Source organism: Podarcis filfolensis (genome assembly GCF_964270895.1).
Source record: "Podarcis filfolensis genome assembly, chromosome: 17".
NCBI lineage: Eukaryota > Metazoa > Chordata > Lepidosauria > Squamata > Lacertidae > Podarcis > Podarcis filfolensis.
Window position 1 is genome coordinate 3,332,916 of NC_139621.1, and position 14,338 is coordinate 3,347,253.

Below are 14,338 nucleotides of genomic sequence, written 5' to 3' on the forward strand. Positions count from 1 at the left end.
TTCAGATCTATGCAGGGCTCTGAGTGACTGAGTTCATGGAGATGTGTGCAGATCTCCATCTACAGCGGCAACCACCCAGAGACAAGTTAGCACAGCGACGAGAAGGCTCTAGTCCAGGGAGGATGGGGGACCGGGGCCCCTCTTCCAGGTGCCATTTCACTCCCAGCTCCCAGCAGTCCCAGCAGCCAGCATGGCCAATGGTCAGGGATGATAGGACTTGGAGTCTTACAACATATGGAGGAGAACAGCAGGCTCCCTCACCCAGAAATTAGTCAGTACAGCCCCCACCTCGACTCGTCTGCACTACTAGACAAGCCCTCCTTTTCAGGAAAAAAGAATTAAGGGCATTCAGGTTTTTTTTTGGGGGGGACTCAAGCACTAATTTGCCCAGGGAGAGGCTGCGTCTCTCCTACTATGGTCACACATACTCTTTATTAGGCACGTGCACACACACAAATATTTAAGCCCCCCACCCACTGGAAGAACCAACATCCACACCGTCAGATTAATCTAGACTCTTAAGGGCTTGCTGTCTGCAAAATAGTGGTTTCCTGCCCACAGTGCCTCCATATGCCCCCTCACCAGGCCCGCTTTGCCTGGTCTAAGTACATGAAATAGCTAGAGCTTGCTGGCTAGGTCAGAATGTTATTGTACTGTGAAGTTACAAGAATGGAAGGTTTGAGACAGGAAGAAAGAAAAGTCAAGATTTAGGACAAAACAAATTCGGTGAGGAAAGACACTTCAAAAACAGGGCACTCTGTGCATGCCCCATAAGACCACCACCTCATACATGCTGCAAGAAACCGCCCAGAGTTCTAGAACACAAGAGGTGGCAAGCAGACGGCTGTTCTGCATCTCCACACAGAGACTATGAATCAGCCAACAAGGCCCAGTCCCTCTGCCATGTTAACTGGGGTGTGTGTGTGTGAGGAGCTCCTACCTTGGAAGGGTTGGTGGGGGGTACAGCCTCCACAGGGAAGGGGCTGCCTGGGACTGGCACACCATCATAGGTCACGTCTACTTCATAAGGCCCTTCTTCCCGGGGGATGAACTTCACCACGCTGTTGTCGGAGCTGAGGCCTGGCTCCACCTTGCAGGGCACAGGCTTGCTGGAGGGGCCTGTGATCTTGGCAGCCACCTTGCCTTGGCCACCAGCCCCCTTGGACTTGACGGTGAACTCCTGGTCCTTGCCCACTTCCACTTCTGCAAAAAACAATGTGCGGGGGGTAGAGTCGGGGTATACATACGTGTGCATGTTTGTGTCAGATCTTAAGTGTATTTGGCCCTTTGAATTAAAAAAGGAGGGGAGAGATCCTCCTCTTCTGGGCCAAGTATTCCTACCCCCAAGTACACTGCTCTGCCTGCCCTATAGAGAGCGGCTTAAGAATTGCAAAGACAGAACCATCCACTGGATTCCTAGACAGCGGTTTCTCAGATTTATGGCACCACTTCCTAAGGCCTAGAAAAGGTGACAATACTTTGTGGCTGGGGTTAAGTTGCGGGGAGGGAGAAATACTGGCATGACTAATGTTTCCTGAAAAAAACAAAGACCTTGGAGTGCTTCCAATCATTTGGCCCTGGCAGGCCTCCAGGAAGCAAAGATTTTTAATCCAGAGGCCACTTGGGAGGCATCTAAAAATGGGGAATTTTCCCATCATGGTTTGACCTCCATGGAACCCCAAAACCCTTCCGGGGGGGGTTGTAGATTATTGCCTGTGTGACAAAATGCCCCCAATCTTGTTGGGGCAAGACTCCACAAGACCAGTTTGAAGCTTGCTGATGATGGGAGCACAGATGGGTTGACAAGGATTTTTATTGTGTGGAGGCTCTGCCACATGGTGTGGGGAGGAATGTACACACATGCATAGCGCAGAAACTGCAATGTGTCAAGGGGGAGGGTGGAGATGGTCAGGAGGAGAATGCTGCTGCAATAGCTTAGAATCATTCTGCAGACTCGCACAGCTGCCACACAAAAGGCCATTGCATTGAGCTTCACCCTTAACATGCAGCAGGCTTGCTAGTCCTGCCACAATAGGCAACACCACAGGAGCTGAATTTGCTAGAACCAAGAGGAAACCGCCCAGCTCCCCTTGTTATTTCTGCTATTGCCAGGAGGTGTGGTGTTAATGTAATCTTGTTATATTTATAGCGCTGCAATTATGGGTTTTGCACATTATTATATTTGCCATTGTGATTTTCTTTTGCTGTGAAATTGTTCTTGTGACAGCTGATTGAGATGCATTCCAGTTTCCTAGGCTGCAAAAGCTGCTTTGATTTTTTTGTAGGAGGGAAGCATACAAATAAAGTTATGATGTCGCTGCTTCACATCACAGGCTGGTGAAGAGGATGGTGGGAGTTGGGTTGGCAAAAATGCAGCTGACTGAAACCCCAGGGCAAGTTCTAATGGGTGGGTTGCTGCTGGGGGAGAGGATGCGGATGAGAATCTGGAGTGCTAGATGTGCTGCTGCTGCCGCCATTTTGCGCAGAACTCTGTCTTTTAAGTGCAATGTGATTTGGCCCCAAGACTCAGGAAAGGTCCTACTCTAGTTTTTATGGCTGTAAATGTACATTTGCAAAAGTGAGTATGCTTGAAGGACAATGCCTCCTGGAACTCATAAACCCAAGACAGCAAGCAACAGAGCAAAACTATTCTACATTTGCTCTGCAAAATTGCAGGCCTGCAAAACCCTATTAATGCAAGACTTCTCAATGTGGACATTTCTTCTGAGCTGCCTGAATCTGCTTTGCAGGGGCCAAAACCTCCCAAGGGATGCTGGAACAGATGGGTTCTGATCCCAGAAGATTTTACCAGCCAGCTGCAAACACTGGCTGTATTGTAATCCTCAGGGATTAACTTGACATGGCCAACCTACTTCAGACAAGCCAATGACTGCAGAGAAGCAGACCTTTAAGTGTGTGATAGATCATTATTTATTAGGTGGTTACCTTTTAATAATTTTTTTAAAAAAGAAAGGAAACCCAACAAGGGTTCTGTAAACAGCAGCTGTACAGTTCAGGCACCACCCTCCTCCACATCTGGTGCCCTCCAGATGTTTTGGACTACAACATGGTTCGCCCCAAGCACATTGTAGTTGAAAACATCTGGAAAACACCAAGTTGGGGGAAGACTGAACTAGTTCAACTCAATCTTCATTTGAAAGGAGGGGGGCAGAGACTAACTAATTTAAGGGTGGGTTTAGATGAAATTATAACTTGTAGGAACACAATACCTTTACTAGAGCTATCTTATCTTTTTCCCAAATTTGACTCTTGTGCTGCTTTTATAAAATTAGGCTTACTCTAATGAGCAAAGACTTTTACATTTTAAAGACATTTTCTTTGGGTATACCAGCCAAGAAAGATCGCAGCTTGAAATTTTGAACAGATGAAATAATAGAGGCATGCAGTGATGCAACCAGAGCCAGGATGACTTCACAAAGAGCCCGTCCTGTTACTGCTGCAAAAATCTGGAGATCCATATGCCTGTTTTAGAAGCAGGTTTCTAGCCCTCATGCTGGCCAAAAGTATGCTATAATGATGCCATAAATGCTAGATGCAGAGTGGTTAGAGGTCAACACTGTACGTAGCTCATCACCCTTTCCCAGGATTAGCAAAAAGCAGATACAGGCACTGCTGTGTCCAGCATTTAAGTCACTGAGATACATACTGTCGCCAAGTCCAGAGATCTTGATCTTGCCGAGGTCCAGGGTGGGTGCCACTCCCACACTGAAAGGGCTTTTGGGGATGTGGTCTCCTCCATATGTAACATTCACTCCAATGTTACCCTGAAAGTCAAGAACCATGACTGTCATCCCTTAAAGACACCATTTTTGAGTGATAAAGAGACAGCCTTCTCCCGCCCTCATCCTGCCAACTCCAACCCACAGCCAAATCTAGTTTGTAACCTGAGTAGATTCTAAAGCCTACTTTAATTGAGACTGTAAGCCTGTTATCTGGACAGCAACACCTCCCAACACTTAGCAAGGGCTCCTCCGCAGGGAAAAGAAAAAGACCTTGCATACAGCACATCCAGGACAAGGCTAGGCTAGAACACCAACCCTACATGCAAGCCACAAACCATCCTATTTGCCTAAAGCTGCCACGCCAGATTCCTCTTTCCTTGCTCTTATTAGAGTTTGAAGACGCCAGATCCTAGCCGGCTTTGTGTATTCTGGGATGAAGTCTGCTACTGACCAAGAAATCTTGCCTCAGGGATAAGAGAGCCCTTAAGATCTCCTCCCCATCACTCACCTGCTGCACAGGGGTGTATTTGACAGTATAAGTGTTGTCATGGTGGTCAATTATTTCAGAGTCTCTAACAGCCTCTCCTTTGGCCGGGCCAGTGAACTGGACATCCAGCTTAGCCTTGCCAGCTGCCTTTGTGTTGACTGTGAAGTAGGTTGGTTTGCCTATCTCCACACCTGTAGTGAAGGAAGGTGAAAGTTAAACAACTTTTCTAATAAGCTCCTTGGTACAATGCTTACCGGAATCCCCCCCACCCCAATCATCCAGTTTAGGACACAAACCATTCGCTCAAAGCCACCTCTTGCCTAGGTTTGAGTTCTACCGATTTTGCAAATTGGGACACTCAATAAAATGCTTTTGTCAGGTGCCTTCAGCTGTCCATACTAGAGGCTCAGTATTCCCATTTCCTTCCTCACACCATCCACGCTTGACTTCCAAAGGGGTGGTTGAGGATTTCTGCCTAAGAGAAGGGACAACACTGGAGAGAGAATGCCCTTAGATGCCCTCTCCTCATAAACTTGGGAGAAACTTTGGACAGCAGAGGAAGGAAGGCCTGTAACCCAACCACAGCCCCTTCCCCACCATGTGACCTCCTGGGAGTATTCCCAATAATCCCTGGTTACTCGCAGGATCCTATCAGCGTGGGAGGGAGGGGAGGAAATGCTCCTCAAGGAGTACTGAGGACTAACAAAGCCCTATCCTACCAAGGATTGATAAATCATGCCCCCACTATTTGGCAGTCCATAACACAAGCACCGTCCTGGATCCAGAGTCATGCATACTTCTAAGTATGGGAATCAGTGGGTCGAAAGAGTTGGAGCTTCAAAGCTCCTGCACAAATTTTAAGAGAAACAGGTACCTTTGGGGGGAATTTTAGTCATCCTTACTCTAACTTAGGCTCCAAGGATCCCGATACCCAGCCATACAGTTCAGCCCCAATTCACCCCCATTTACAGAGCGTCCCCCAGCTCACCACTCCTGTTGAGTCCAGGTCCCTCGGCCTTGACTTTGCTGGCATCATGTGAGGGATCCACCTTGATTCTGATGGGGCTGGTGGGGGTGGCCTGCAGGTGAACATGAAGCAAGTGAAAACACTGCTCCCTACACTCTTTTGGCCTCCTCCCCACCCCCACCCTTCTGCAGTAAGAGGAGCTCTTACCTGGTCAGCAAAAAGCACCATAATGGTGTAGCTGCCAGCACCGCGGGGTGTGTACTTGACTGTGAAGGTGTCATTGTCATTCCGAATGATGTCAAAGTCTATGTCTGCCTCTGCTGGGCCCACAACGCCTGGTGCACACTTGATGCCGATGCTCACGTCACCTTTTAAGACGTAACAAGTGGGAGTGAGACAGCAGCTGTAACTGGAACCCAGCTGCTTTATTGTGGCCTTCCCAAAGGTGCAGCACAGAGATGGGGAACCTGTGGCCCTCCAGGTGGCATTTAACTTCCACTTCCATCAGCCCCAATCAAAACACCTAGTGGTCAGGGAAGATGGGAGTTGTAGTCCAACACCACCACCATCTGGAGCAGCCTTTCTCAACATGTGGGTCCCCAGATCTTGTTGAACTACAACTTTCATCACCCGCAGCTAGCAAGGCCAGAGCTCAGGAATGATGGGAGTTACAGTCCAACAACATCTGGGGACCCACAGGTTGAGACCTGCTGATCTGGAGGATCATGAGTTCCCTGTTCCTGGTGTAAAGGTAAAGGGACCCCTGACCATTAGGTCCAGTAGTGGCCGACTCTGGGGTTGCGGCGCTCATCTCACTTTATTGGCCGAGGGAGCCGGCGTACAGCAGGCAGGCAGGCAGGCATGTGGCCAGCATAACTAAGCTGCTTCTGGCGAATCAGAGCAGCGCACGAAGTGGCGTTTACCTTCCCGCTGGAACGGTACCTATTTATCTACTTGCACTTTGACATGCTTCGAACTGCTAGGTTGGCAGGAGCAGGGACCGAGCAACAGGAGCTCACCCCGTTGCGGGGATTCAAACCGCTTACCTTCTGATCGGCAAGCCCTAGGCTCTGTGGTTTAACCCACAGCGCCACCCGCACTCCTGGTGTAGCAGGTCTCTAATACTGAAGGCAACAGGTGGGTACTCAAGTAACACCTAGCTACTGACTGGCTCCAAAGGTTTGCAGCTGGAGCGGAGAGCAGGGAATCATCATAATCATTCCCGGCCTCTGACGGAGATGCAGTGTGAGATCATGACCTAAGGCAGAGGTGCTATGAAACCTTGACCTAAAAGTAAGCCCTATTGAACACAATAGGAAGTGATTCCAAGTAGTTTCAGGAGTCCACTGAAGTAGAGAGGAAGAGCCTTCAATGACCAGGTTTCAGTTTGGCAACAGAGGCCAGCATTCTGTCAGTTGTCTTCAACTGGGGGGGAAACAACCGGTTTTAATCCTATAGCATCCAGGCTTGCTGGGGTGTGATTTCTGCAAGGGAGGGCTATAGGTTTCTTGGCATCCTCCCGAAACTATAATGCCCAGAACCCTTTGGGAAAACCACAACTGTCAAAATGACAGCAAAGAAAACCCAGCAAGCCATACATGTCAATGGAGTGGGTAAATAACTCAAGGCACTTCTAGCTTCATATGCAACAATGGCCTTGTTGTGTCTCATGGACAGAGGAGCAGTCAGCAACTAACAGGGAAGAGGCCTTGAGGGAAAGAGAATGATGATAAAAACAAACAAGGACTGCTCATCTCATTGCCAATGACTGTTCAGGGACACACTTAAACAGTATTAGAGTGAAGCCTGACTCAGATCTAATGCAAGACAACAGTGAAAGAAGATTAGCTATTATTTAGCATTGACACTGAAACAGATAAGGCACAGCTGATAGCTGTTGCTCCACTTTTGCAGGCCACTGTAGCTAGAAGGTGAAATGCTGAGCAGGGAGCAAAAGCAGATGTTTGGAAGCCTGGAAGCCTTAAGGCATGTTTGGAGACCTTAAAGCCATGGTTTGGTGTGGCCCAAGCCAGGGGTGTAGTGTGCCAGGGGTGCCATGGCCCCAGGCGCACAATTTTTGACCTCAGTGCTTCTCTCCACTCGCCAAGGATCCCCCCTGGCCAGACTCCCTTCTGCGCAGGCAGGCAGGCAGGCAAGTGTCTCAGGGCAGCCCTGCTTTGCTCCAGCGGCGGCGTTGGTGGTGAGGGTTGGGCTGGCAAGCACTCTCCACAGGAGCCGGCAACCAACGCTATGTCACTGGTCCAAGCACAAGAGTGAGTGAGTGAGTGTTGGGGGTCAGGAGAAGCATGGCTCTTCCCTTTCTCCTTACTTCTCCCTCACCCCGCACTGTAGGATGCGTAGCCCTGGAGAGCCCTCCCAGTTACAGGAACTCTAAAGGGTCAACGCTTCTAAACATTAAATGAGGCAGTAAGCAACAGCTATTAGGATACAAAAGGATCTGCTGAACTGGGCAGTAAAGAAGGGAGCGGCTGATCTCTGCAGAGGGAGCAGGAACAGATTGCACAACTTTGTCTATTGTTTCCTTAGCTGTCAGCAGAAGAAGAGGGAGAGAGACCAAGGGCAACCCCTTCAATGAAAAATAGTTTCTTCTCTACTCCCACTTAACTGACTATCCCCACCACTTGTAATTACTTGTAAGCCCACCCATCTGTCTGGGTTGCTCCAGCCACTCCAACAGAATATGAAGAACACACAATGTGGCAGACAACTCTGATGCGAAGTGGAGCATTCTCTCTCCCCAATAGTAGGCAACATGTACAATGACATAAGCTGCTTATGAGGCCAGAAGGGCAGTGCTTCCAACATGGACACTCCACTTAGCCATTGGGGGCTAAAGCCACTGGGATATATTTTAGAGGAGTCTCAAAAAAGGTAAAAAAATACACAGAAGGGTAGCTGCGCCAGCTTGTTGGGAACAAATACAGTACAATGAAGTCTTGTGACAGTCTTTAGACAGACAGACAAATTCATTATGGCATAAGCTTTTGTGGTCTCAAAGGATGAAAGTGAATGGGTTTCAACTGACAGAATTTGTTACAGAGACTCTTGTTTTGCTATTTTAAAAGGTAGAGGCTGTAGTAAGGCCAGGGAGGGACAAGGACCTGGTGAAGCTCATTAGAGTTGGCCCAAGGGCTCGGTTCCAGTTGCAGTAGTCCGCACACAAAGAAAAGTAGTGCAAAGTCAGGAAACCACCACCTCAACAAGGCAGAGGGCTGCATCCTGGGCTCTGGGAAGGGAGCATCCCAGGACCCTCCTGTGACCTGCCCTGATCCCAGTAAGCAAGAAAAACCAGCTGCGTGGCGGGGGATTAAACAAATGGAGAGTGTTGGCGACTGGCGAGTTTGCCCTGCTCTCCATTTATTTATTTTCTCACCCACCCGCATAGGTTGCGATTGTGTATGTAACACGAGCGTAAGTTGCGGGCCCACTGTTTATGGTCTCCATTCTGGGGCAGTGGACCAGAGCAAGCCCCCTGCAGTTCTGCACACAGTGTCTACCTCCAGAACGGAGCACCCTCTGAGCTTCCCCCTCCAGCTCTGTTGGGGGGGGGCACCAACAGAAGACAACCAGCTTATCAGAGCTGTGCTTCCAGCATGACCAGTCCTGCCCTGGGGCTTCTTGGCCTGGACTCCAGGTGACAGAAGCCCTTCTGGACTCACCCTGCCCGGCTTCTGCACAGTCCACTGTGAAGTAGGTTGGCTCGTGAGCCTTCAGGCCAGTCTTTGCCACACCAGGACCATACACTTTCACTTTGTTGGGGTGGCTGCCAGCGCCAACGTTGACCTAGAGTGAGAGACAGAAAAACAATGTGATGTAACATGTCATTAGTAATTGAAAAATCTACACAGCAAGCACACCAGCCCAGTAAGACCCTGCACACAGACAGCTATAGTCTACACCTGACCTAGTTACCTGCTTGCAAGGGGAAATAAGTTTATTTAGCTATTTGGTAAGGGAAAGACACAAAGAAGCACAAAGTTGGAAGGGTCCCTGAGGGTTATCTAGTCCAACCCCCTGCAATGTAGGAATATGCAGCTTTAGTGTTATCAGCACCATGCTCTAACCAACTAAGCTATCCATCCGTCTTTTGCTCTCAGAGTGTGATTTGGGGGTAGGGTGGAATACAGAGAACACCAACCCTGTAGGGACTGTTGGGGATGTTGACTCCGCCCCACGACACCATCGCTGTGTGCTTTACAGGCTTCTTGGGCAGGTAGGAGCAGCTGTAGGTGCCATTGCCATTGTCCTTCACAGAGACATCCACAGGGGATCCTTCAGAGTCCTGCAATGGAGAAACAAAAACAGGAGCAGCTTAGCATCCGACACACTTCCCTAGTAGTCCTCTGTGGTAGGATCAGCATCCTGGAAGCCTCTTCTCCCATTCTTCATAGTGACAGCACGAGATAAAGCAATGCCCCCTCCGTAGCACAAGCGCCAAGTCTCACCTGTACTTGCACCTTGAGAGGAGCCTTTCCACCACTCTTGGCATCTACCGTGAACTCAGCTGGCTTGTTGACTGCAACGCCCGTTTTCTCCAAGCCTGGACCATGGGCTTTGACCTGGAGAGGGGTTGGAAGAGAGGTGTGAACTCCAAAGCAACTTCTGCATGGTTAAAACACACTGCACTGGTCATCATAAGGTTTACGGCTAAAAAGCGGTGGGTGGGGGTCCCTTCTCTCAGCGGGAGTGGCTGGAGCATGGACACAACACTTGAGGTTGTGAGAGCTGTGCCAAGCACACAACTCCATGCTGGAAATTTTTTGGGGGATGCTACTCCCATGTAGCTTGAGCTAATCTTGCACAATCCCCATCATGAGCACTTGGTGGTGGGGAGAAGGGCAGCAGAACCCCACTGGCTGACAGCAAATCAAAATAAAAGTTTGGTTTGCCAAAATGGACAATGTGCTTGAAGACCTTTTTCTACCATTGCCACTCCTCAACCAGAAGCACCACACAGCCCTTCCCTTAACTGTGACCTCCAACTACCCCAAGCTCTTCCACACTCATAAGGCCTAGAACCTTTACTGCCAAGATCAGCTTTCCAATAATGCGTATGCTCACACCAGGAAGAGCAGTTGGTAAGACACCCCTACAGACGTGGTCGTGACGAGCTCTCAAGCCACCAACATGGGCCAGTTACTGGTTCTCAGTTCTGCTTCCCTCACAGCCTTATACATAGACACACAAGAGTGCCAGGATGCACCATCCCAAAAGGAGTCTCCTTTATGCAGACACTTACCTTCTCTGGGTAGAAGTCCTTGGGAGCAGCTTTGATTTCCGCCATGAAGGGGCTGAGCTTGATGTCTTCGTTGTTGCAGAGCACATGGACTGCATATTCACCTGGCTCCTGGGGCCAATAGCGCACATTGCAGGAGCCATCGCCCTTGTCGTCACACTCAATCTTGGCCTGCGAGGGACCCTCCACAGAGAAGCCTGCCAGGAGCACATGGAGAACCAGGCATTAGCTCACAGTTAAACTGACACTTGGCAATGCCTATTACGGCCACTGGACAACAGTTACGTTATCCTGAAGACTGCAGATGCTTGTATTTAGCTTAAACACTGATAGCATATCGGTGTCTAAGGCTGACTACTAATCCTACACGGGTTCTGAAGGCTGCTTAGAACCAAATGAAAGTCATTTAAACAATTTTTGAATACACAGACAAGGTAAAAGTAAAAAAGGTGGCTAAACAAAGCTCCACCTAAGCAAAGGCCTTAAACTGCCCAAGGCAACTGCAGCTGAAGGGGCAGGTGGGCTTCCTCAGGCAAAGAGATCCCAAGTAAGGATGTTACTGGTTCCCTGACTGTCCCTTTTCCCTGAACACCAAGTCATACCGTCCAGGAACCTGGAGGCTCCATTTAGCGTCAAGGCCAATGCTGACTGAGAAGTGCGTCCTTCAGAAATCTGTTTGAGCTTTGGAGCCATCTAAGCTAGGAGGCCACCACACCGTGACAATGAATTCCCCAAGTCAGTTACGGTTTGCGTAAACACCAATGCCACAAACGCCAAGCCACTGGTCCTCTCCCAACTTTGCCAGTTACCTAGCGTGCCAACGTCATCACCAATGGCTTCCACCACGAAATCAGCAGACTTGCCAACCACGCCTCCTTCCAAGCCTGGCCCCCAGGCCCGCACCTTCTGGTTTGTACATTCCGTTCCCACTTTTACCTCAAATGGGCTAAAAAAAAAAAAAAGGCGCAGGGGGGGGGGGATAAAAAACATTAATGTTCAATCTCAGCCTTAACATAAAATGGATTATTTTAACAGGCCGATTTGCTAATGAAACTTGCCTGCTCCAGTTTGCCCCAGCAGTGCAGCTAGCACACTTGCAAGTCATCACATGAGGAGGTATCAGGCTACAGAACAAGAAAGCTGCAGGAGGCCAGCCCTATCACTTGGTAGACTGAGGGGCCAGCTGGTTTTGTGTGTCACAAAAGGACTGCAAATGGTTAATTTATTACAGCTAAGTTGTACACTGCCAGGGAAAGAAGGAGTGGCCCTTGTGGGATTTTCTGCCTCCGGTGCCAAAACAGCTTGGCTGATTGAGCACTTGGGCTTGGAGGCGGAGTCATCAATTGCTCCACTTAAGCAGCAAATGCCTTGGTCAGGCCGTGTGCACTATTGCTGTGATTGGACAGCCACCCATCCCCAAAAATACAACAGGTCCCTAATTAGTCTGTTTGCCTAGTTATAAATCTCTTGAGTAGCAGATTGTGTTTGCCCCTCTCACCCCTCAGGGAATTGCACAAAACACGGGAACATCTAAGTCTGCAGGCTGAAAGAGAACACTCATTCCCCCAGGAGAGGAGACCTATTGCACCAACGCTGGATCTCCACCCGCTCTGGAAGCCATGCCGGCTTTCCTGTTGGTTAATTGCAATCAAAGCCCCAATCTGCTCTGTTTTCAAGTGTATTTTACCTAGGATTTTAGTTGTATGGTCTGTTTATTTTATTTCTTACATTTATTAAATTTGTACACCACCCTTGATCCAAAGCTCCCAGGGTGGTTCATAGCATGTTAGTTGCTTTTTTCATGGAAACTGGACCAAAGTGAATTATAAAGCAAAGATTTCAACCAAGTATAAAAAAACCATAACCAGATCAGAAACCTAAAAACACACCAATAAGATATAAAAAGACAGGTCTAGTAGATGAGCAAGGAAGATGCAACAAATGGGCGGAAATAAAAGTTTTTGCCTGTTGCCATAAACTGATAAAGAGGGTAACCAGGAATGCCTCCCTGGGGAGAGAATTCCACAAGCAGGGAGCCACCACTGAAAAGGGCCGTTCTCAAGCTGCCGCCCTCCAGACCTCCCCTGGGGAGGGGGGCACATACTAAAAGGCCTCAGAAATAAGGTGTTTGGGGACCTCTATTTAGGACTGAAAAGTAGTATCTAAATTTTTATTCAAATATAAATGAAATGAAAACTCTACAGCTGAGACCATCAAATTGAATGCTAGAAGGATCAAGGCAAGGAAGAGATTCAAGGCACCCTTTAATCTCCCTGAGTCTCAGCAAGCATCCCCTCCCTCCTCTCTTTCAGATGGAAATAGTTCTTCCCCAGCCTTCTTGCTTCTTACCTGCGGGGGATGTGCTGCCCACCCCAAGTGATTGTGACTGTGTAGTTGCCAGGAACTGTGGGGTAGTACTCAAAACCATACACCCCATCACCCAGGTCCTTCTGCTTGACACGTTCCTCAAGGCCTTCTGTGGGAAGAGATTGTGGTGGTTGAGGGTGGAAGGAACTTCACAACATACGGAAAAAGCAAAACAAAACCCATATACCTGCCAGTTACATATTACACCAAGGAAGATCATGCATGCATGCCCTCACCTTGCAGAAGATAAGCCAATGAGTTCTTGTACATCATGTTTATCACACGTCTCAGTGCGGCTCCCAGGGAGAGCTACCAGGGTCAAATGCCCACTGGGTCCATGAAGCACACGGAATATACCTGATCTCAGCCACTATCCCAAAGTCTTACTCCCAAATAGTAGAGGACAAAAAGGAGGATTCAACTCTTATGCACACTATTCTGAGCACCCTGGAGGAAAGGCAAGATAATACAATTGGGAATGCTGCCAAGAACAAGTATAGGTTGCCACTGGAGTGCTTCACAGGTGGAAGAGCATCTGCTCTGCATGCATGCAGGTCCCTAGTTCAAATCCTGGTGTCTCCAGGGATGCCCTGTCTAAAATTCTGGAGAGTCACTGCCCATCAGTTCAGACCAGGGGTGGGGAACCTCTGGTTCATGGGCGAAATCTGTCCTACCAGGCCATTTCCCCAAAGCATGCCCACCTGCCCACACCTGACACCATATGTGATGTCAGGTGTGAGGCAGGTAAAGACTCAGCTAGATTCCCTGCATAAAGTGGGACTGAACTCTAGCACATCAGCTAATGTGCAGGGGGTTCGATCACACTTGACCGCTATCTCCCTTCGCCCCTGCTGGTCAACTTTGACAGGTTTGCCCACAGGGTTTGGTCAAAAAGATTCCCCACCCCTGGCTAGACAATACTGAGCTAAAGGAACCAGCAGCTTCTTACCATCCTCACACTGGCAAGGAGGTGGGGCTGGTGGGTGGGACTCTGGTCTCCCCTCACCCTGGTGCCCATTTGCATTCAATCCCCCACCACACTTCTCTAGTAACTGCAGCCCTTACTTACACCAAAGCCCCATGGAAGGGGCCTGGATCAAAACACTGACACACAGCTGCAACCAGCTTAAGTACAGCTTGCGTTTGGCAGCTCCAAAGAGTCCTGGATGTCGTAACATTATACCGTGCTCTGCTCCCCACCACCGACAAACCCAGGCATCCCTCGAGGGCTCTTTGCAGGCTAGAGCCTCCAAGGGAATAAAATGCAGTCACATTCTCAAGATGTTATCTTCCAGCTGGGAGAGATCTTCAGCTCCGACAAATGTCTCAGGCTCCTGAAGTCTGCCTGGGGCCTAGTTACCCAACCTCTGCTTTGAATGCTTGCGGTTTGAACCCAGGGTTAGAACTGTCAAAATCGAGCTCCTCCATCACTCACATACCTCTCTGCATTGCAGCAGCCTCTCCTTCCAGCCCAGACAAGAACCCAATTATGTTTTCTACAGTGGTTTGTGGCTCTG

The 14,338-nt window shown here is 49.1% G+C and overlaps 1 protein-coding gene across 9 annotated transcripts in view; it reads right to left on the reverse strand.

Moving 5' to 3' along the window:
• Positions 1-14,338, reverse strand: part of FLNA (filamin A) — an 83,503-nt gene that overhangs the window by 38,352 nt on the left and 30,813 nt on the right. For all 9 annotated transcript variants that reach the window (XM_083592348.1, XM_083592352.1, XM_083592351.1 and 6 more), the window contains exons 11-21: positions 12,804-12,930; positions 11,264-11,400; positions 10,458-10,651; positions 9,664-9,777; positions 9,357-9,500; positions 8,878-9,001; positions 5,405-5,565; positions 5,219-5,309; positions 4,252-4,421; positions 3,668-3,785; positions 941-1,203 (exon numbers count right to left, since the gene is read on the reverse strand). In XM_083592348.1, the coding sequence (XP_083448474.1) occupies positions 941-1,203; positions 3,668-3,785; positions 4,252-4,421; positions 5,219-5,309; positions 5,405-5,565; positions 8,878-9,001; positions 9,357-9,500; positions 9,664-9,777; positions 10,458-10,651; positions 11,264-11,400; positions 12,804-12,930 (1,643 nt within the window). The remainder of the gene's footprint in view (positions 1-940; positions 1,204-3,667; positions 3,786-4,251; positions 4,422-5,218; positions 5,310-5,404; positions 5,566-8,877; positions 9,002-9,356; positions 9,501-9,663; positions 9,778-10,457; positions 10,652-11,263; positions 11,401-12,803; positions 12,931-14,338) is intronic.